The sequence below is a fragment of the Rhinolophus sinicus genome, chromosome 18 (genome assembly GCF_057876585.1).
Source record: "Rhinolophus sinicus isolate RSI-liver-muscle chromosome 18, RSI-T2T, whole genome shotgun sequence".
Taxonomy (NCBI): Eukaryota; Metazoa; Chordata; class Mammalia; order Chiroptera; family Rhinolophidae; genus Rhinolophus; species Rhinolophus sinicus.
The window spans coordinates 40,311,833-40,334,640 of NC_142518.1; the positions used below are offsets into that span (position 1 = coordinate 40,311,833).

The 22,808-nt window shown below is 46.5% G+C and overlaps 1 protein-coding gene across 1 annotated transcript; it reads left to right on the forward strand.

Moving 5' to 3' along the window:
- Positions 1-547: 547 nt before the first annotated feature.
- GPR173 (G protein-coupled receptor 173) lies at positions 548-22,438 on the forward strand. Its single transcript, XM_019717702.3, has 2 exons — positions 548-1,497; positions 18,329-22,438. The coding sequence occupies exon 2, from the start codon at positions 18,426-18,428 to the stop codon at positions 19,545-19,547; it is 1,122 nt and encodes a 373-aa protein (XP_019573261.1). The 5' UTR covers positions 548-1,497; positions 18,329-18,425; the 3' UTR covers positions 19,548-22,438.
- The last annotated feature ends 370 nt before the right edge of the window (positions 22,439-22,808 follow it).

Consider the following 22,808-nt stretch of genomic DNA (forward strand, 5'->3'; position numbering starts at 1 on the left):
TCCCCAGCCTCCCCAACCCAGCCCACCTCCAGGCCTTACTGGGAAAATGCCCATAGAACCCATTCTAAATAAGGTTATCTACCCCACCTCTCTGAACTCTATGCATCCCTCCCATCTCAAAGCTTTTGAAAAACTTCTGCAGGACCTTTCTCCCCCAGCCTGACCCCAGATTTCCCACCCCTGCCTCATCTGCACTTGCAGCTCCTGTGAGTTACTCTCTCAGCAGCCTCTTGGCCACCTCTCCCCACCTCCACACGTGGCTCTCTGGAGCATCTCAGAAAGGCGGGAGTCTGACTTCTCCAGCCAGCTATTGTCCAGGCAGCACAACCGCCACGCCAGTATCCCCACCCAGTCGGCCAGCCAGCCAGCCAGCTGCTCCCTGGCCTCGCCAGCCTCCCCTCCCCACCCCGCCCCGCCCCAGGGAGGACCAGGCTGGCTGCTGGCAGTCACCCTGCCTGCTCAGCCTCCCTCCTTCTCTCCCTCTCCCTCCTTACCTCCCTCCTTCCCTCCTCCGCCCGCCCCTGAGGCAGGGACCGTGCAAATCGAGGAGAGGGGGGACAGACAGGCAGGATGGAGTCCAGCTTAGGGCTCTGGGCTCTCAGCTGATGCCTCATCCAGGCTGAGTGTCCCCAGCATCTTGGGACCTGGATTTGTGTGAGCTGCAGTGGTTCCCAAGCCTGGAGGGTCCCTCTAGCAGGTCTGTGGTGCCCCCGTTTTGCATCAGGACCCCCCCTCGGATGCTCTGAGCCACCCTCCTCAACCCGGATCTAAAACCCGGGACACAGCTATCAGGCCAGCCTCTCTCTCCACCCCACCCCCTCTTTCTGGCGTCCATCCCCTCCCTAACACCACCTCTGCTGCTGCCTCTGGCTGTGGACCTTCACGTCTTCCCCATCCCCTCCAGGCCTAGGGAGCGGGCTGAGCCTGGATGAGAGGCCCCTCAGCCCGGGGCTCTCCCAGGCCATGGCCCGAGTGCTCCCAGGGAGGAGCCCCGAACCCTGAGCATCTGCTAGAGGCTTGGCAGAGGCCCCGCGGGGACCGTGTCTTCTGAGGACAAAAGGCGGCGGCCAGCAGGCAGACAGGGGGTGGGGGGAGGGAGGGACCGGCAGCCAGGCGGGCAGACGAGTAGCAGGGGCCAGCGCTGGCCCCCCTCCCAGCTTGGCGGTGGCATGAAAATGGGGATGGGAGTGTGTAGTGGAGGAAGCACCTGCCCGGACCTCCACCTGCCAGCTAGCTGGGCACCCCAAGGCTGTGTGCTGCCCACCTGGTGTTCCCCAATATTCCCGGCCCTGCCCAGTGCACCCCTCCGGTGCCTGCTTCCCCTGATGTCTGCGATTTAGACCAGCCCAGCTGTATCCACGGCAACAGAAGCAGGAGTGTCAGTGGCCGCCAGATCACTGAGGGCCCCACAATGTGGCCTGGGCTGTGATTTCTCCTGGGTGAGACAGCTTGAGCTCCCTCCCTGGACTCCAAGACAGCCCTGCTGAAAGAGCCCAGGTAAGTAGTCAGCATATCTCTACCAAGGATGGGGGTGGGGTGGGACTTCTCTTCTGTCTCCCCACACAGATTTCAGAGTCTCCATCACTGCCATACTCTGTCTCTCTGTGACTCTTAGTCTCTCTCTCTCTCTCTCTCTCTCTCTCTCTCTCTCTCTCTCTCTCTCTCTCTCTCTCTGCTCCCCTCCATCACAAGGGCTACTTGGGTGCACCTAGAGAGTCCACTAGCCATCTCCATCTTTCCCAATCCCAAATGTCCCATGAGAAAGGGAACCACCACCTGTTTCCCCACACAGGGTCTGTTTTTATCATTATGGTTGCGAGGCTGTTAATATTTCCTTGTGTGCTAGCTGTGGAAGGCATGCCTGGGAGCCAGCCATGCTCCCCTCACAATGCCTGCACCCTGGGCAGGCTCAGCCTCCTGCAGCTGCCTCCTCTTCCTCCTCCACTCTCCTCCAGGTTCCTTGGCTTGCATGCAGGGTGTATGTTTGTGTCTGTCTGTGTGTATGAACAGGTAGGTGGGTAGACATGACAGAGAAGCTGCTCCTAGCCCAGACCACCCCGACTCCTTTTTTCTTTCTCCCCTCCCTCCCTCCCTCCCTTCCTCCCTTCTTTATTTCTTTCCTCCCTTCCTCTTCCCTTCCTTCTTTCCTTCCTTCCTTCCTTCTTTCCTTCCTTTTTTCCTTCCTTCCTTCCTTCTTTCCTTCCTTCCTTCCCTCCCCTGCCTCTCCCCACAGGTAGCAGACTTTTGCTCACTCACCACTGAAGATATTGCTGTGATTCCCAGCTAGGGGGAGGAAGCCACTGTAGGGCTAAAAGGAAGGTGAGGTGGGGGTGGGGAGCATTTCTAGGCCCTAGGCTGCCTGATGGCTCTGTGGGGTCAAGGACTGTGTCACACAACAACCTGCAGGGGCCAGACACAACATGGTCATCCCCACAGTGTGGGCCCCAGCCTCCATCTATCTATCTCTGTCTCAGAGATCCATGTTGTGTGGGGGACACCCCCAATCTTATGGCTTTGTGCATGGTGGCCAGTAGTCCCTATGACTGGAGGGGCAAGAAAGCCTGGTACATGGAGAACATGGATTCTCCAGGGACACTTCCCCCAACTACTAGCTCTGCAACTTTAGTGATAGCAGGCCACTTCCTAAACCTCAGTTTTCCCATCTGTCAAAGAGACTTTCATAATGGGTGTGTGTAGTGACTAAATGAGTTGGTGCATGTAAATAAAGAATGTGCATGGAAGTGGCCCTAAAGCAATGTCCGCAAAATCTCATGGTCAATATTGTTGCTGATTATTCGTGATTAATATTTTTATTGATTATTGGGGGGAGGGACTGATCCCTCTTCTCCAGGGTCTTGGCCGAGATGGGGAGGACAGTAGGTAGGCAAATGGGTGGGGGCGGGGGTTAGCAAAGGGGAGATGGGAGCAGCTCTGTGTTGTTACTTCTCCTTTGTAGGGAGTGATAAGTGGTGGCTGTGGGCAGAGCTTCACGCGCCCACCCCACTCTAGGCTCCTTTTCCTATACTTGCCCCTGTCTGTGTGTGTGTGCGCACACACACACACATACACACACACACACACACACACACACACAGAGGCTTGCCCCCACCCTCTGTGAGATAGCTGAAGCCTGGCTTGCAGCCTGCAGCATTCCTGGTCCTGGTGATGTATGCCTCTCCATGTTGAGGGGAGACTTGGCAAGAGTTTGGCCTGTGGTCAGTGGTTGGCAGGGCCTAGAGACAAGGCTGAAGCCTCTGAGATGGCAGGGCTTTGGGTAGAGCTGGGGTGTGGCCCATGCAGCAACCAGACCTGTGGGGGTCGGGTCCCAGGGAGTTGCTAACCTAGAGCCTGGGCTGTGGAGATTTGGTGGAACACTGGGTCAGGGGTTGGTGGCTGGAAAAAGGTCCTTAAGGCCTGGGACGAGGAAGAAGGGCAGACAGGGGTAGGGTTTGGGGGTTTAGAGTAGACTTTTCTGAAGAAGCATTTGGTGCGGAAGGGAAAGGACCCAGCCTGTGGTCCAGAGGCATCTGGCCCTCAGCGTGGGTGTATATGTGCAACTGAAAACATGTGGCTGTGTGTGTAGTCTGCGTGTATGTCTGTGTGTGTGTGTGTGTGTCTGTTCATGGGCACTGTGGATGTGTATGAGCCTGTGTGTGTGAGCAGGCCATGTGATGGTGAATGCAAGTGTGGGGGTGTTTGGGTAGGCTTGTGTGTATATAGGGGAGTGGGTATGACTTTGCATGTCTGTCCGGTTGAGCAAATGAGCATGTTTGATTCTGAGCCTGAATGAGGATGTGTTTCTCTGAGTCAATAGGACTGTTTAATGGTTATATTTGTGTGTGGTATCAATTTGTCTTTGAGTGTGCATGGCTGATTGTATATGTATGAGTATGAGGGTTTCAGAATGCCTGGGTATGCATATCCAGTTATGTGAACACCTAGTTGTATCTGATTGTGTATATTTGTGTGTGCTTATGTGTACATATGTGTGTAAGTGCATCTAAATGGTATGTTTGTGAGTATAAGGGCACATTGCATGTCCATGAGTGTAGGGCAGGGTATGTGCATATGAATATGTTTCTATGTGGGTATGTCTGTCACATATATGTATTAGTAGGCTTGTGTGTGACTGTCCATGTGGATTCTCCAGCATTTTGAATTATGTATCTTTCTGTGTATGCATGTTTGAGTACATTTTGTCTGTAGACAGACCTATGGATCTACATCTGATTGGGGAAATGTTACTGTAGGTGGTCACACTAATATAAGGAGAACTAATAGTGTGGGTAAAGGAGAGTGTGTGAATACATATTTTGTGTATAAAAATACATTTTGTGGGTATGCCTACGTGTGCACATCTGATTATGTATACAGGTATGGCTGGGGAGATGTATGCCTGTATGCATATATATGCTCAAAAGGCTGCATGTGTAGGTGGATGGATGCATTTGTGTATATGTCTAATTGTGTTTGTGGGTACACTGTTATGTGTGAGTGCATGTCTGATTGTGGTATGTGTGAGTAACTACATTTCATAATACTTGAGTGCACATGTCTCATGTATTTTGTTTGAATTTCTGAGTGTGAATGTGGATATGTGAGTGACTGAATGTGTACATTGTGTATATGCTAGTATGTGTTAACATCTGGCTATGCATTTGAATGAACTTATCTGTATATTTTCTGTGTGTTCACACGCATCTTAGCGTATCTGTGAATATGCCTGTGTGTGTGTGCCTGTCTGAATGTACAGATATGTGACTGTACCAGTTTGTACAGTTCTAATTATTTGCGTATGTGTGTAGTGTATATATACCATTGTTTGTTCTGGCACGTATGTTGTGGAACAGTGTAAATGAATGTATGTGCATGCCACTCTTGGCCTATAAGTGTGTATTTGTATGTGTAAGGATATCTTTGCATGTCTCTGTGATGAGTGTTATCAATGCTTCTTGTGCGGATGTACAAGTATGTGAGACTATGTGACTGTTCTTCTATGTGTGCATGTGTGCAAACATATCTTTGTGTCAAGTCTGTCTGGTAATGTAAGTGTAAATGAATCTTCTTTTGTTTGCACAGCTTCTCATATGGGTGTATGAACATGTGAGAATGTACATTGTGTGCATATCTGACTGATTGTGTGTGTTTTGTAAGTACATTTGTGTCTCCATGTCTGATTGTATACATAGAGGAGTGATGCTGTACACGCCTATGTGCACGTGATTATGCTCATAGGTGTACGTGCCCAGTTGTGTGTGTGAGTCTATGTGCGTTAGACTGTCTCTATGTGAATGTATCATCTCATTGACAAGCATGTGCACATCTGGGTGTTTATATGTGTGAGTACATCCATGTGTGAGTATATGTGAATATGTTTATGTGGTCATGTCTGGGAGGGTGTGTGTACACATTTGGGAGCTCATCTCTGTGTGTCATGTTTGTGCCTTGTCTCGTTGGGTACAATACAGAATCTGCCTGTCTGTGGCCATGTGTAAGTATGCTTGTGTGTATACCTGTGTTTGTGAGTGAATATATGTCCTTCATGGGCATTATGTCATGTGAATGTGTGCCATGCATGTGTGCCTATGATTGAGAGTAAATAAATGTGCACATGTGGGACCAAGTGCAGTGTGAGTGTGCATTGCTGTGTGTCTACGTGTAGGGATGAATTTAGCTATTTGTGCATGTGCCCCTCTGATGGTATGTGCATGAGAAAGAGATCTACTTGGCCTTGAGCCTGGGCAGATAGGCCCTATGACTAATAGGATAATAAGGAGGGTACTTACGAATTTGTGTGATGCTCTGTGTACCCCATCATGTTTATGTGCATGTCTGAGGGTCAGTGGCACTCTGCTAGACCATGTCTGGTTCTAATTGTGTAGACATCCAACAGAATAGCAAGCTCTAACACCTGAGCAATCCATGACCCCCTTCTGGGGCCTCTCTGGCCTTCACCATGTGCTGGGTTTTTGTGGGGATCTCAGGATAATTCCTGTCATCATTCATACTCAAGAAGTAGAAACCAATAATATTGTAGTAACTAAGTATCGTGGTGGTAGACTTATCGGAGGGATCACTTCATAGGTTATATAAATATCTAAGCACTATGCTGTACACCTGAAACTAATACAATATTGAATGTCAACTGTAATTGAAAAAATAATAAAAATAAAGAAAAATATAAAATTAAAAAATAAATAAAATAAAAGAAGTAGGAACCAATCATGACCGATGTCCTACTAGGGAAGGGGGTCTATGACCTCTTTAGAAAAGAATTTCTTGAAACACAAAGACCTCCCTTCCCACCACCCCACCATCAAAGGCCCAGGACAAAATGGCATTGTATGGTGTGTAGGGTTGGTAAATGATTTTCACAGAGAGCACCCAAATTATGCCATCCAGACAGAAATCTAGATGTGAATGTATAAGTGAAGGTATATCTGGGAAGAGCAGTGTGTGTGTGTGTGTAGGGGTTGGCTGCTATATTTGGAGAGAGAGAGAGACAGAGACAGAGAGAGAGACAGAGAGAGAGAGAGAGAGAGAGAGAGAGAGAGAGAGAGAGAGAGAGAGAGAGAAGGGATCTGGATTGTATGTATGGAAGAGAGCCTCGGTGTTTCTGGCTAGGGTGTATATGAGACATTTGGGTATACAGGTATCCCCCACTTTCTAAAAGTTCACCTTAAGTCACTACCCTTTCACAAAAGACCTACATTGGTAAGGTAATGGCTTTTTCGTAAAAGCCAAGCGGCGTAACCTGAAGTTTCAGACAGCAGGGGGATACGCTTCCCTTTACACCATTTCATAGGAGCACTCTACTTTTGGATAGCAGGGGAAACCTATATTTGGGAAGGATGAGTGTGAATGTGGGTGTGTGTACATGGTGTGTTTGTGAGGTACTATGAGAGCATCAGCCTATTTGGATGGAGGATGGTATGAGTGAGACATAGGGTGTGGCTGTGTGGGAATATGTGTGAGGATGTTTATATTTGAGGGATATATGGGTATGGGCGTATCTGGATGGTGCAAGAGAGAGTGGGCGGGTATCTGGATGATGTATGTGTTTGATAGTGTAGATGTATCTGTGTTGTGTGTGTAAGAGAGGATGAAGGTGTTTCTGGGTAGAGTATGTGTGTGAGAGAATATGGGTATATTGGGGTGGAGGGCATTCAAGTGTGGGGTATATCTGGATAGTTTGTAGGTGGGTGAGAGCACAAATGTATCTAGGCAATGGAAGTGTATGATGGAGTATATCTAGATGCTGTGTGTGTGTCAGAGAGAGAATTTGGGCACATATTGGTGAGGGTAGGGGTGTATGTAAATGTGTATATAATTGGAGGGCATTGTGGATGTGGAGGGTTGTACGTGAGAGTGTGTGTGAGAGAGAGAGAGAGAGAGAGAGAGAGAACATGGAAAAGTGTGAGTGTATATGAATAGGATTTGTATGTGAGTGAGTGTCTCAGGATTATGTGTAGGTGGGTATCTGTGTGTGGGGATGTATTTAGGTTTGGAATTTGTGAGCATGAGTATCTGGGTAGGATTGTGTAAATGTAGTGTCTTTGAATGGTGTGTGTGTCATTGTGGGTGTGTCTTGATACTGTGTGTGAGACATTGTAAGGTGCCTGGGTTGGGTATGAGGGCTCTCGGTTGGGAGGGTGAGTTTGAGTGTATCTTAATGTTATGTGAGGGTGTGAGCATACTGAGTGGGGAGTTTGCATAAATGTGCCTGTATCTGGGTGGAGTGCCTGTAAGTGTAGGTATATTTGAGGTGTGTGTTTATGGGGATGGGGGTGTTTCGATGGGATGTGTGTGAGAGTGTGGCTGTGTCAGTATTGGGTGTGTATATGAAAGTGGGTGTATCTGAATAGTGCGTGTGAGAAAGAGAATGTGCACCTACCTGAGTTGGGGTGAATGAGTGGGTGTATCTAAGTAGGATGTGTGGGGTTCTCTCTGGATGGTGTATGTGAGAGAGATGGTGTTATCTGGGTGGTGTGTAAAAGAGAGTGTGTATAGCTGAATCTGTTCAGGGTGTGTGAGTGTATCTAGGTGGGGCTGTGTGCTCATCTGGTTAGTTGTGTGAGAGTATTTTAGTGTATTTGGGTGGGGAAAGTATCTGAGCACGCGGGTGTATCTGTGAGTGGGGACTTACCTGAATGTGTTGGTGGTGTATCTGGGTTTTTGTGTGTTGATCGTGTGGGTGTGTCTGGGTGTGTGTGTGTGATTGTGAGTGTATGAATGTATGTATCTTTCGTAGGACATCTGTACCTCTGCTGGGGTGTCTGTACGGATGAGCACATCCATGTCTGTGTATGTGCCTATGTATGTGTGGCTGTTTGTACCTGAGTGTGTCGGTATGCTGCTTGTGTGTGCATGTGCTTATGCTAGAGTGGTGTGTATTGTATATGTGTATGAGGTGAGTGTGTTTCTACATGTGAATAAGTTAGATCTGCAAGGTCTCTGGAGCCAGGCTCTGGGTTGGAATCCTAGTTCTGCCATTTATTAGCTGTGTGGCTTTGGGCAAGTCATCTAACCTCAACTAAGCCCCAGTTTCTTATTTGTAAAGTAAGGGTAGTAATACAACCTATTTCATAGGGTGAGGATTGGATGAGTTAATATTTGAAAAGTGCTTAGGACAGTGCCTGACACATAATGAGTCCTCTGTGCCATATATGGTATTACCTAGCACTATAATTATTGCATGTGCTGACGTGTAAGTAATAGTATGTGTCCACCTGCCAGTGTAAATGGGGTAATTTTTATGTGCATATTTGCTACATTAGCTGTATCCATATGTATATGTGAGGGATGAGCATATCCTGTGTGTATGTGAGAGTGTGTTTGTACATAAAGCTGGGTTTGTAATTATATATGTCTCACCGTGTATATAAAACCATGGGGGTATGAGAAAGGAAGTGTGTGTCTAAGAGGTTGATAGAGAGGGTTTGGCCCTGAGTGTGTATTTCCCAGTGCACACTCACCTGGGTGTCTGAGTGCACACACTTGTATCTATAGTAGTGTTGTGTCCATGTGAGTGCGGGTATTACCTGCATTGCTGGTACATCTGCATATGTGAGCATGCTTCTATGTGCATGCGCTAGTGTGTTTTTACCTGATATGTAAACAGGTTTGTAGGGGTCAGGGTGTAAATGTGTGCTTGTGAATCTCTGTTGTGAGTGTCTGTAAATGTAAGAAGGTTGGTATCCAGGTTTATATGTGATGATATGTGTGTAAAAGATTTGTGCCTATCTGGCCATGTAGTAGGATATGTGTGTATCTGCATTGTGTGAATGTATGTGTAGGTATAAATGGGTGTGTGCATCTGAGGGTTTGTGTCTGTCTGTGTTTATAAGCATCAGTGGCTATGTGGGAGTAAAAGCATGAGTCTGCTCTGCTCCACATGCCTGCCTGCGTCTGTGTGTGTAGCAGTAAGCCCGAGCGATGTGCCTGTATGTGTAAGCATGTCTGTACTGTGTGTATATGTATGTGTGCCAGGGCAGATTTATATACAGTATGCATATATACCGTGTTTCCCCGAAAATAAGACCTAGCCAGACCATCAGCTCTAATGCATCTTTTGGAGCAAATATTAATATGAGGCCGGGTCTTATTTTACTATAAGACGGGGTCTCATATAATTATAATATAATATAATGCCGGATCTTAATTATTGCTCCAAAAGATACATTAGAGCTGATGGGCCGGCTAGGTCTTATTTTCGGGGAAACCCAGTGTATGTGTGTGCGAGGGTAGAGCTTGTATAACATAGTAGGTTTTAATCTCTTAGTGTAAGAGCCTAGGGTGGGGGAGGGCATGGATCTGTAGGATATGAGCAGGACTTGCCCTACGTCTGAATGTCATTTCTTACATCCGTGCATGCATGATTGTGTCTAATAGCATGTAGGTCCATATGATTTGATCTGTAGGTGTATGTGTCTCCATGTGCCCATGTGAATGGTGAATATGTCTCTGTCTAGGCCTGTATTTCTGTAGAAGGGTGTGTGTGTGTGTATGTGTATGTGTTTTGTATATCTTTGCATGATTTGCTGGTAGGTGGGCACCTACACATGTGCCTATTTCTATGTAGAAGAGAAAGTGTGTGTGTGTGTGTGTGTGTGTGTGTGTGTGCATGCATCTGATTGTACTTATCAGCTGGTATAAGTCTAGATGTGAGTGCAAATTTGAATCTTCATGTACACATGCGCCTGTGTGCACATATGTATCTGTGTGTTCTAGTGTGTCTATGCAGTGTGCCTAGATGTGAATGTGTTAGGGCATTCATAACTTAACACACAGAGAAGGTGAAATATGTGTGTGGCACACTGGAGTAAACTGAAAATGATTTAGGGGTACTGGGGCTTGATGAAAAGGAATTCCTTACATTTTCATTATATTATACAAGTTGTGGTAAGAAAAACAAAAATGCAGAGTTTTAGGGAAGTTATTAAATATTGAATTTGTATACAACTTTCAAATGAAATCTTTTCAGAAGTTTTTCATAGCACACTTAAGCTCACTTCTGGAACCATAACTTTTTTTACTCACTCATGCAGATTTGGTGCCCACTGCATGCCCACTTCTCCTAGCTTTTGGTCATGACTGACTTGATTTATTTATTTAATTCATTTATGGTCATTTTCATCATGATTTGGTACATCAGTCGGTGCCGAGCATAGATCTTCTACATCAAATTATTGTGTTTCTTTGTTAAAAACATAATAATAAAAATAAAGCAAGAACTGTTAGTTTTGACATGGAGATAAGCTTCCATCTTGCCACTTCTTGATCTTGGAAGGCATGTTGTTGAAGGTAAGATCCATTCCATGGAGGGTGTTCAGGCACCGTTTGCCCTAATGGCCTCAATAATTAGCTTTAATGTATGAAACGTTAGCTGCATAGTTCTGCAGGTCAGCAAAACTCACCTCAAAAGCATGAGCACTGGAGTTATCAAGTACCATTTGTGTTTCTCTGAAGTGTCAGATGTAGTTTCTAGTGTTGAATATGGCTGGTGCTTCCACATCATACCAACCTTTCTAAAGAAGTGGAACGACTGTTTGTTTGTTCATGCCTCCCTTTTTCACCTCCCTGTTATAACTCATTTGTTCTTGCCATGGCCAGGCAGAGACCCAGGTTTTATACTTGAAATAGCTACATGAGCTCTTCTATCTCTTGGTAGTCACCATCAACAGGAAACTGCTTACATAAGTAGGTGGCAGCAAATGGTCAAAGAGTATTTTTTTTTTATTGGTTAAAACTCCTTTCTCATCAATAAGCAGAACTTGAATAATTCGTAGTCTGAATTTTGTGCTTCGAAGATGGGATCCTTCTTTAAATCTAACGCCTCTTTCTTTTCTTTCAATTAAATGTGATGTTGAAATTTCTTGTAACAAATGCTCATGAATTTTTAATCCAACAAAAAAATTTCATTTTGAGTATTTTAAAATAATGATGATGCTTTTCCTCTAAGTAGACACAGACATTGCTCTATTCATCTTAATAAGTCTTTTTTAGTATTCAACTTCTAATGCCAACTAAACATCACCCAGGGAACCATACTTGACCTCACTTCTAAGTTGAATTTTGGCTTCGAATCCACAAACCTTGTCAGTATACTTTTATATATTTTTGAGTGTTTTTAAAATTTTTGATGTAATTTTATTCATGTGCTCAAAGAGCCATTTGTTGAAACCAGTAAGCATCAAGTCTGCAAAGTGAAAATCTTTCACAAAGAAAAGCTGAAAATTTTCTTTTAGCCTGTAAAGGTTTTACAAAATTCTTACATACTTAGGTTTAAAACAAGAGAGAAGGGTGTACTGATCTCAATGCTTCACAGAAAGCTGACATGCGGGTGAGAAGTGACTTGGATTTAATTAAATTCACCTAGTATCATTTACTGTGGAAATTAGACCTACAGGCAAACTTTTATATGGTGAGGGCGCCTCAGTGAATGAATCTACGTGTTTTCAGACCAAATTCTAGATATAAAGTTCCTGCCATCACAACAGTGGCATCCACAGACTTATGCCGAGTTTCCATGATATTTCAAAATATTCATGTATCACTTTGAATATTTCACCCTTAGTTTATTTTGGAGCATCTTGCATTTCTCTTTGGGATTTCTGAGTAATATTATGAACTAAGCACAGTTAATCAACTTCTAGATATGCATCAATATAAAATGAAAACCCTTTTGATTCAGCAATAATGTGTCATCTTGATGTCCTTTGACCTGTCGTCACTGTGTCTCTTAATAGCAATAATTGAAAATGGCCCCTTTCCTATTCTTTTTACCTTATTGGCTTCAAATATAGTGCGGACAATTTCCTGTGAGACTGCTAACATGTGAGATTCTACTGGGGGGGGAGGGCATCTTAGCTTTGCTTGTTAATCATGACACCCTGTCACTAGCTGGTTGAGTTCCATCTAAGAATGTTCCAACCCATTTAATTAGTAAGCCTGGTTTCTTAATTTGCACTTCCTGTTGCTTTAAAAAGTCGAAATCTTTCTCTGTGTGATAGAGTGTTTTGTGATGGGTTGGCCAACATAGCCTACTGGGAAATGAAGTTTCTTTTGATAACTTTTCCACACAAATCAGACATTTAGGCTGAGGAAGGGATGACTAATTGGGCAGCTAAATACAAATTTGAGACAGTCCCTAAATTGCTTAAATTAGGGGCATCCTGCATTTTTGGATGGCGGGAGTGGGGACTACTGTGTTTGTCTTGTGAGTCTCCTGATTTTCCAGCTTTAATCAAAATCTCCATTTTGATAGGAAAAACATCTTTAAAAGTAAATCTACTTGAATATAAAGTATTGAAGGGGTCAGCACATCTTTGTGACTTCTGAAAATTGATTTTTTTCAAAAAACAAAATGTAAGTCTTCTGCATTCTTAAGAAAGCAGCACTCTGAAATAACCATAAAGGTCTAGCTTTCCCTTTAATGAATCAATTCAATTCAACTAAAGTCAGGCTTCATTCATTTATTGACAAATATTTTTATTTAAAAACAAAAAATAATTAATTATGAAATTCTACCAAGAATCAGATTTGGCTTATTGTTAGTATTAAAAGCCAATAGCAAGTAAATCGATAAATAAACCAAGAAATAATAAAAATAGTATTATTGTAATGTTTTAAAAAGTGTTCTTTTAGAAATACTGAAATACTTATGAAAGAAATGGTATAATAGATATGTTTCAGAATATTCTGGAAGTGGGGGGAGTGCATGAGGTAATAGGTGGAACAAGGCCCTGTGAGTTGATCATTGGTGAATCTGGGCAATGGGTGCACTGAGGTTCATTACAGGATTCTTTCTACGTTTTTATGTTTCAAAGGTTCTAGAAGAAAAAAGTTTCTTTTATAAGGAAGTGTTTGGATCCCTAATCCCATATAATGCTAATAACAGCAACAACCACACAACTCTTCTATTTTTGTAGAAAAAAATTGTGGAAAAATAAGAATGAGATCAAATTAAAAGTAAAACAAACATTGCACATGTATGGGGAAAACCAAAAAACCTCACTGATGATGACCAAGTGGCAATCAAAGTAATAATCATACGATCTGGGATGTTTCAACAGGAAGAGGTCCAAACACCTTTTCACATGGCCCCTACAGCCCCATCTTGCTCTGGCCCTCTGCTGTGGCACCAGCCAGACAGCTCTGCGAATGTTCCCACCTGTGTGTGCAGCAGTTGGCTGGTCTGTGCACACGTGCGAGGTTGTCTCTTGGTGTATACCTGTTGCAGGATGTGTATATCAAGTAAGTGTAGCTGTGTATTGTGAGTAAGTTTGTGTGTACACAGTTTTTCTCTTTGTGTTTGGTTGTGCTTGCATATTGCTAAGGGGCGTGTGTGTGTTGGAGTTGGTATACTTCTCTGCATAAGTGAGTGTGTCCATGAATGGGTATCTGTGTGTACATGTGCTAGGAGTACATATCTGTGTTGGTGAGTGCAACTAATTGATGTGAGAGGATTTGGATCAGTCAGTCTCTATGTGTTAGTGTGTGTTAGAGTATGTACATGTGTGTATATGTGAGCAGTTTTTTACTTGCCTATTTTTCCTCCATGCAAATATATCTGTGGGTATCTGAGGGCAATTCTGCCTGTATATACGTGTGTGTGTGTGTGTGTGTGTGTGTGTTAGGAGTTATAATTTTGAGTGTATGGGACGTTGCACATGTATATGTTTAAATGTGTGTGTCTGTATGTGAGTAATTCTCAATCCTCTTATATCCAGCACCCTCTTTTATGTAACATATTTTGTAACACCCCTTTACTATCTAGACATGTAGTTCTTAAATAATATAACCTCTCTGTACATATAATTTCAAAAGAAAACCCATATAGTATTTTATACAATAGCCATATTGTATTAACTCTAATACAAATAAATAAGAAATAAAAGGAAAGTGATTTGTAAGAAAATAATTTGTATTTCAGTATGCAAATGCTTGGCCATGACACTCCCCAAGAGATTCAATGAAATAATTAGAGGCGTGTCACATAATAAGTAAAGGTGGATTAAGGAGAAGGGGAAAAATCAGAAGCTGCCCCTTGCAGACAGAGCAGGAAAGTGACAGGCAAAGGCCTAAGGGCGAGATTTTTCTGAAATAGTGAACAACCGAAGGAAAGTGCTCCACAAAACAAAGTACAGTCTCCTGTGGACTTATATAACAAGCCACATTCCTGGATAGTTCAGGATACCTTAAGCCCTCGCTTAACATCGTCGATAGTTTCTTAGAACTGTGGCAAAACAATGTATAATAAAACCAGTTTTGCAATAGGCTAATTGATATAAACAACAATTAAGTTCCTACAGCATCTCATTAACTTATAACTAAACGACATTGAATGAAACATTATTCAGGGACCTGCTGTATATTAAAAGCAGGGGAGAAATTGTATTTATCTGTGAAATAGAGGTAGAGTCTAGGTTCAGTTCATTACAAGTCCAAAATCCTAGGGGTTGTGGGACATGTGTGCGCTGTGTGGGAACCCTCGCCCTGGACCCCTAAATGTTAGAAGGACACCCTACACCCCAGCATTGTGACAACCAAAAATGGACCTACAAATTTCCAAAATGGCCCCTAGGGGGCGGTAACGCCTTTGTTAAGGACGAAGCACTGGCGTTTAGGCCGAGTACAGTGTGCCAGTGTGACTGAGGCAGTGTTCAGGATATGTCCCTATGTGCGATCTGGTTGCTGTCCACAGGTCTCCATTGCAGTAGGCTATGTATCTGTGAGTGTGCAGGTATCTGTGTATCTGTGTCTAAGGGTGGCTGGGCACGAGCAGGTGTGTTACGTGCATGCACACACATCCTTAGCCTCTGATGGGTCCAGGCTGTGGCTGCCAGTCTTTGCTCAGAAGAACCTTCTTCTCACTTATTTATACAATCGCCCCAGCTTTCTAGGCAACACCAGTTTTGTTTGCTTGCTGCTATTGTTGTTTGGGTCTTTGTTTTGTTTCAGTGTTTGTTTTTGTTTTCACCAAGACTGGGCTACACATTGTCCACCTTCTTGGTCTTAGTGTGTCTCTCTGTGTCTCCATCTGTCTCCATCTTTATTTCTGCCTCTCTCTGTCTCTGCCTATGCCTCTGTCTCCGCCCCGTCTTTATCCGTCTCTCACCCCCGCCCCCATCTCTAGTTTTCTATATCTTTCTCTTTCTTTCCTGGCATTATCCCTCCCCTTCTGTCTATCCACTTCAATATTTCAATATCTGTCTGTCTGTCTGTCTATCTATCTCTATCTCTGTCTCCCTGTTTCGCTCTCTGTGTCTATTTTTTTCTCTTTCTCCTCTCTGTCTCTCCTGCTCTCTCTGTTTCTCTGTCTCTGTCTCTTTTTTCTCACTCTCCTTTTCTCTTCTTCCCCTTTCTGTCTCTATTTCTATCTCTTCCTCTGTGTGTAAGGCTTTCTCTCTCTCTCTCTCTCTCTCTCTCTCTCTCTCTCTCTCTCTCTCTCTCTCTCCCCACCCCCACACCTGCCTCCCTTCCACACTCTTCTTTCTCTGTCTCTCTCTGCTCTTACATTCAATTTCTCTCTGTCTCTATCACTTTCCCCCTGCTTTCCCTCAAGGCTAAGGAGTGTGTATGCGTGTGTGTGCATATTTACACACAGTAGCTGTCTGTCAGCTGGTCCACAGTTATGTGGGAGCTATCGGCTTTGAGGGGCCAGCCGAAAGGGGCCCGCCAACCCCCTTTCTCCTGATCTCCTGTCCCAACAATTTCTCTTGGCCTACTGGCGCTGGCCCTGAGACTTCAGGGTGCCATGCACTACCCAGGCTGCTCTTTCAGCAAATCCTACCTGGATGCCTAAGGCAGCCCTCCCTGCACCACCAGCTTATTTAGTCCCTCAACCAATTGATTCACAGCTTTGGACTGAGAGCCTACGATGTGCTATGCACCACTCTTCTAGAGGAGAGAGCATGAGTCTCCAAGCCTTGCCCTGTGGAGCTTTTGTTCTTATAGGGAGAGGCAGACAATAAACTAGATTTTAAAAGTAAATTCTACAGTGTGTTCGAAGAGATAAATTCTAGGAGAAGATATAAAGTAGGGTAAAGGGCATGAGGGTGCTCTTATTTCTCACCTGGGTGACTGCAGGAGCCTCCTACATAGTTTCCCTACTACCATCTTCACCTCCATGGTCTGTGCTCCTCACAGCAGCAAGTGGGGTCCTGTTCAATCGTGAGTCATATCACGTCTCACCTCTGCTCACAACCCTCCCATGGCTCCCGTCTCACTCAGAGTAAAAGGCAGAGTCTTCGCCATGGCCCACGTGATCTGGCCTTGCCACCTTTCTGACCTCACCACTTTCCTCTTGCTCACTCGGTTCCACCAACAGTGGGCTCCTTGTGCTTCCTCAAAGGCACCATGTGCGGTCCCACCTCAGGGCCTTTGCTCTGGCTGTTCCCTCTACCTGGACTTCCCTTCTCCCAGATACCTACATGGCTAACTGTCTCACCTCCTTCACATCTTTGCTCAGATGACACCTCTGTGAAGCCTTCCCTGTCCACTTCATCTAAAATTGCACCTCCCTTACCCCTACACTTCCTATCCCCTTTCCCTCCTTTTTTTATTTTTAGGAACTTATCATCATCGGGCCAACTATACTTGACCTCTGTACCTTCTTTATTATCTAGAATGTCAACTCCACAAGAGCAGGGATCTTTGTCTGGTTCACAGCTGTATCTCCAGTGCCTGGCACACAGTAGATAATAAATAGTTTTTCAATGACACCTACATCTGTATATTCACACATACTCTCCACCTCACTTAAAATAAAAACCTAAGTCTTTGTCAGGTCCACAGCACTACATGACCTGGACACCTGGCCCTGGACACCTCTGTGACCTCACCTTCTACTACTGTCTCCCTCGCCTGCCCCATTCCAAGCACACTCCTTTTCCTGCTTTTCCTTGAGCAGGCTAAGCACATTCCTGATCATGAATAAAGAAACCTATTTAATGAATGGCTAGAAACAAAATAACAAAAAGATAACATGAAATAGAGTAGAAATTAATGGGGGTACATTAGACACAGACTTAGTACTGTTTTGTGAAACTTTTGGTTCAGCTGTGTGTGCACGTGTGTGTGTCTCTGTGTGTACCAGGTTGTGATTTAAAATATATTTCTTACTATGGGTGGCAGTCAGAAAAGTTTGAAGGACATAACTGTAGGGCTTTGAAAAGAGGGAGAAGAGCCACACCAACATCCCCGCCCCACAGACCCACCAATGGAGGAAACAGGTAACGAAGGATGTTGGCAGATTAAGCGCCCTCACCCAGAGAGGAGGGGGTAGGAGCAGCAGTGGGCCAGGGACAGGGCCTGATACCAGCTGGGAAGCAAGTGGGCGGGTGGGGCTGGGTAGACACACTAACACTGCCCTTTCTGTTTCTTCCTCACCTTTCCATCTGTTTTCTCTTTTCCTTTCCCTTCCCATTCCTTCCCTTCCCTTTCTCTCCCCTCCCCTCCCCTCCCTTTCTCTCCCCTCCCCTCCCCTCCCTTCCTCTCCCTCCCTCCCTCCCTCCCTCCCTCCCTCCCCCCCCTCTCTCCTTCCCTCCCTCCCTCCCCCCTCCTTGTCTCTCTCCCTCTCTGTCCCTCTTTCGTGCACCTTCTTTCCCCCTTTCCTTGTATCTCTGGTTCTGTCTCTCTCTATCTCTTCTTATTCTTTCTCATCTCCTCCATTTCTGTCTCATTTTCTATCCATTTATATATTTGTCGCCATTTTCTGTCTCTTTGTTCTATCCTTTCTCACTCTCTGTCCCTGTGTATGTGTTTTTCTCTGTCTCTTCTGCCCTCATCTCTGTGCCTGTGTCTCCCTCATTACCCCCATTTGCAGGTACAGCCCAGCAGGACAACTGATGGAGTCCCCCGGCGCCCATGAAGTCCCCAACTGGCTGATTCCGTAGGGCTGGGAGCAGCCCCTGCCCCTCATTATGGCCAACACCACTGGGGAGCCTGAGGAGGTGAGCGGCGCACTCTCCCCACCGTCAGCATCAGCTTATGTGAAGCTGGTGCTGCTGGGACTGATCATGTGCGTGAGCCTGGCGGGCAATGCCATCTTGTCCCTGCTGGTGCTCAAGGAGCGTGCCCTGCACAAGGCTCCTTACTACTTTCTGCTGGACCTGTGCCTGGCCGACGGCATCCGCTCTGCTGTCTGCTTCCCCTTTGTGCTGGCTTCTGTGCGCCACGGCTCCTCGTGGACCTTCAGTGCACTCAGCTGCAAGATTGTGGCCTTTATGGCTGTGCTCTTTTGCTTCCATGCGGCCTTCATGCTGTTCTGTATCAGTGTCACCCGCTACATGGCCATCGCCCACCACCGCTTCTACGCCAAACGCATGACGCTCTGGACATGTGCAGCTGTCATCTGCATGGCCTGGACCCTGTCTGTGGCCATGGCCTTCCCACCCGTCTTCGATGTGGGCACCTACAAGTTTATCCGTGAGGAGGACCAGTGCATCTTTGAGCATCGCTACTTCAAGGCCAATGACACACTGGGCTTCATGCTTATGTTGGCTGTGCTCATGGCAGCCACACATGCTGTCTATGGTAAGCTGCTCCTCTTCGAGTATCGTCACCGCAAGATGAAGCCAGTGCAGATGGTGCCAGCCATAAGCCAGAACTGGACATTCCATGGCCCTGGGGCCACCGGCCAGGCTGCTGCCAACTGGATCGCTGGCTTTGGCCGTGGGCCCATGCCACCAACCCTGCTGGGTATCCGGCAAAATGGGCATGCAGCCAGCCGGCGGCTGCTGGGCATGGACGAGGTCAAAGGTGAAAAGCAGCTGGGCCGCATGTTCTACGCGATCACACTGCTCTTCCTGCTCCTCTGGTCACCTTACATCGTGGCCTGCTACTGGCGAGTGTTTGTGAAAGCTTGCACCGTGCCCCACCGTTACCTGGCCACCGCTGTTTGGATGAGCTTCGCCCAGGCTGCCGTCAACCCGATCGTCTGCTTCCTGCTCAACAAGGACCTCAAGAAGTGCCTGAGGACTCATGCCCCCTGCTGGGGCACAGGAGGTGCCCCGGCTCCCAGAGAACCCTACTGTGTCATGTGAAGCAGGCTGGTAGGCAGACAGGCAGGGAGAAGGTCATGGCCATCATGATGGGGCCAACAGAAAGGGAGGGCTGGAGCCCCACACAGGAGCCTTTCTTTCTGAGCTCCAGCCCAGCCCCTTGAACCACCCAGAATCTAGGCACCTTTGCCTATACCGTCCCCCCCCCCCCGCCCCGCAGGATGGGGGACTGGGAAAGAGGTGTTTCTAGTTCTAGGGCCTGTCTCCGCTGCCTCCTTTTCCACTTCTACAATCTCTCTCCTTTTCTCTCTCTCCTCTCTTTCCTTCTCTCTCTTTCTCTCTCGCTCTTGCTCTCGCTCTCTCTCCAGTTCAGAAAAAGAAAACAAAACTGAATATGCAGGTTTTTCTACTAACAGCTGAGGAGACAGGCTTTCTTGCTTTAATGTCTTTCCTTCTGACATTGTCCAGAAGGGGGAATTTTGTCCTGTAAAATAGACTTCCAGAGCTTTTCTGGCCCCCTCTGTTCCCACACACCCTCTCCTTCCAAGTCCTTTAGCAAGACCTGGATGTTTAGGGAGAATTGATCTGTTGACAGGAAGGACCAAAGGGGGTGCAGGGTCCCTAGGGAGCAGGGATGTTTAATTGCTATGTTGTGTACAATGTTGTTTTAGGCTAACCCTGGTCCCAAGCCCGGTCTCCTCTTGCTTCCCACCATGTCCAGACATCCCAAGTGTTTCTTGAGCATCTGTTTGAGAAGCCAGGAGGGGAGGGAGAAGGGCCTCAGGATGTCCCAAGCTAGGTGAAGAGCAGGATATGAGCTGCACGCCTGGAGCTGAAGAGACCTGAGCTTGGCTGCATTCTCTCAAGCTGCCTCCGGGATCCCCAGCTCTTCTTCCTGAGGATGGAAATCCACTCCAGCCCCACCAGGGCTGATGTGGGTGCCATACAGGCAGGAGCAGCCCCGCAGGGAAGTATAGGGAGAGAGCCAACCTCCCCAAAGTAGCTGGATCCCAGAACCTGGCGTCAGAGCGGAATTCAACCCCAGAATTGTCTCCTGGGTTCATGCTACTCTCCCTAAGATGAAAATTATTTTGGGGCCTTGGTATCTCCTAGTGGTATAAGCTCCAAGGCACTGTGGACTTGAGTCCATTCCTATCTGACCTCTTTGTCCTCCTCAAGCCTCAGGGGCCTCAAGCCCCTCCATGGTAGCCCTTGGTCTTCTGTGCCCTCAGCCCCCTGACTTCCTTCCCATGAACAGTCCTTCTCCCCGTTCCTCCCTCCACCCTTACTTCCCCACAATGTGGAGCAGACTGCAGCCAGATTGTCTAGGTGGGAGAGCCCCAGCCTCCCTCCTAGGGCAGGGTCCACTCTCGTATAAGGTCAAGGCCAGTTCTTGTGGACTGGGGAGCCAAGCTGGCACTCCTTTGCCTGGTCTTGCCCAGGTTCTCTGTCCCCTTCTCATTTCCTGGTGGAGGGGGGGATCTGTATTTATCCACTCCCTCTTTCTCTTCCCTTAACCCTTTTTCCTAAGCTCCCGCTCTACCCCAAATACAGACCCAGAACTGGGGAAGCCTTGACCCCAGAAGAATGAGGAGGGCACTCTAGGCAGGAGAGATATTAATCAGCCTGGTTGTGGAGTGGCCCTGGAAAGGCAGGCCAGAGTGGCTGAGAGGCTAGGGGTGGGGGGATACCTGTTCTCTCAGTGATAGTGATGGGGGTGCCTTTTCCAGGAGGTGGGGTGGGGGGTCCAAAGGGGTGGGAGTAGATAGGGTACATTTAGGAGGGTTTTCCTCCATTTCTTTTTTCTAACTGCCTGGATTCACCACTGGATTTTGTAAATGGAAAACTGAAATGAACAATGCTATATTGGATGTTTTCTCTTTCTGACTGTGTATGTGTGTGTGTGTCTGTGTGTGTGCCTGTGTGTCCTGTCTGCGTGACCACATGTGGGGAGGTATGATTGAATAAGACAGTGTGTGTCTGTGTGACTGTGTGGGGTGGCACCCCTGCCTGGTACACACATATGAGCAAATGCCAGTATGTGGAGACATATATGGCACGCGCGTGCACACATACACATATGCACCTAATTGAGAGGAAACAAACGAGAGTATGTGCCCGCAGCAGGAAGTAGAGTGGTCGGAGGGATGGAACTTGAAAAACGTGCATATGGCTGTAGCAAGGGGATAGACTCCCATCTCATCAGATCTTCCTCCCTAGGCCCAGGCTCTGAACATAGTGGACAGGATACTTGAGAACCCCATCTCTTCCCAAAGCCTAGCGCCACGAGGTACCACTCCCAACTCCTGTATCAGTCTCCTCTCCAAAACCCAAACAAGGTGTTCCTGAAACTGGACCACCATGGAGAATGGGGACTGGGAATTAGGGATCCAACTTGGGGGGGGGACTGAAGGGGTTAGGAGATGCACCCCCCCACAAAGTAATGGCTCCTGGAGGGGCTGCTCATTCTGGGATGGGAGCCCTTCTGAAGGATCCACTGTACACAGCTGGGACTTTGGTAGCTTTGACTAAATTTGGAGGGAGGGATGTCACAGTGTGTGTGTGTGGTGGGGGAACCCAAGGCTGGGAGTCTACCCAGCCAGCCTGCTCCCTGGGCACTGAATTACTTTACTATTTATTTACTTATTCTCTCAGGTGCACAGAATTGAGTTGACCACACTCCTCAATTCTTGGCATACTATATCATCATTGATCCATGTGAAGCCCTTTTGGTCTTTAATTTTATTTTGTCCCCTTCATCACCCATCCCTGATCCCATCCCCCCCCACACACACATAGGCAACCCCTCGCGTGTATTTTACGTGTGTCCTTCCAATCCACCGTTCATGTGTTTATTTACATATATGTGTATTGTGGAAAATATATGGTATTGTTATGTGTTTTAATTTACATAAACAGTATTGTACTATAAATCTTGTTGTTTCTTTTTTCACTCAACATTCTGTTTTTGAGAGATCCAGCCATGTTGCCTTATGTAGATCTAATTCATTCTAGTGGTCCATCTTATACACATATATCACATTTTTCTTATCCATTCCCCTGGTGATGGGTCTCTAGGTTGCCTCCAGTTCTCTGCTATCACAACAAGGCTGCAATGGGCAGTTTCCTACACTTCTCTTTAGGAAAGCCTCATTTAGAGAAGAGGAATCTGAAGCTCAGAGAGAGGCAGTGATTTGGTGAGGGTTACAAAGAGAGGAATAGATCTGTGGTTTGAATTCCGGACCAAAGCCAGAATCCCACAACCATGCCTCACCTGAGACCATCCACCTGGCCAAAAATAAT

Bases quoted from the DNA above. Each gene is read 5' to 3' on its own strand.
- GPR173 (XM_019717702.3), top strand. From the start codon at position 18,426: ATGGCCAACACCACTGGGGAGCCTGAGGAGGTGAGCGGCGCACTCTCC.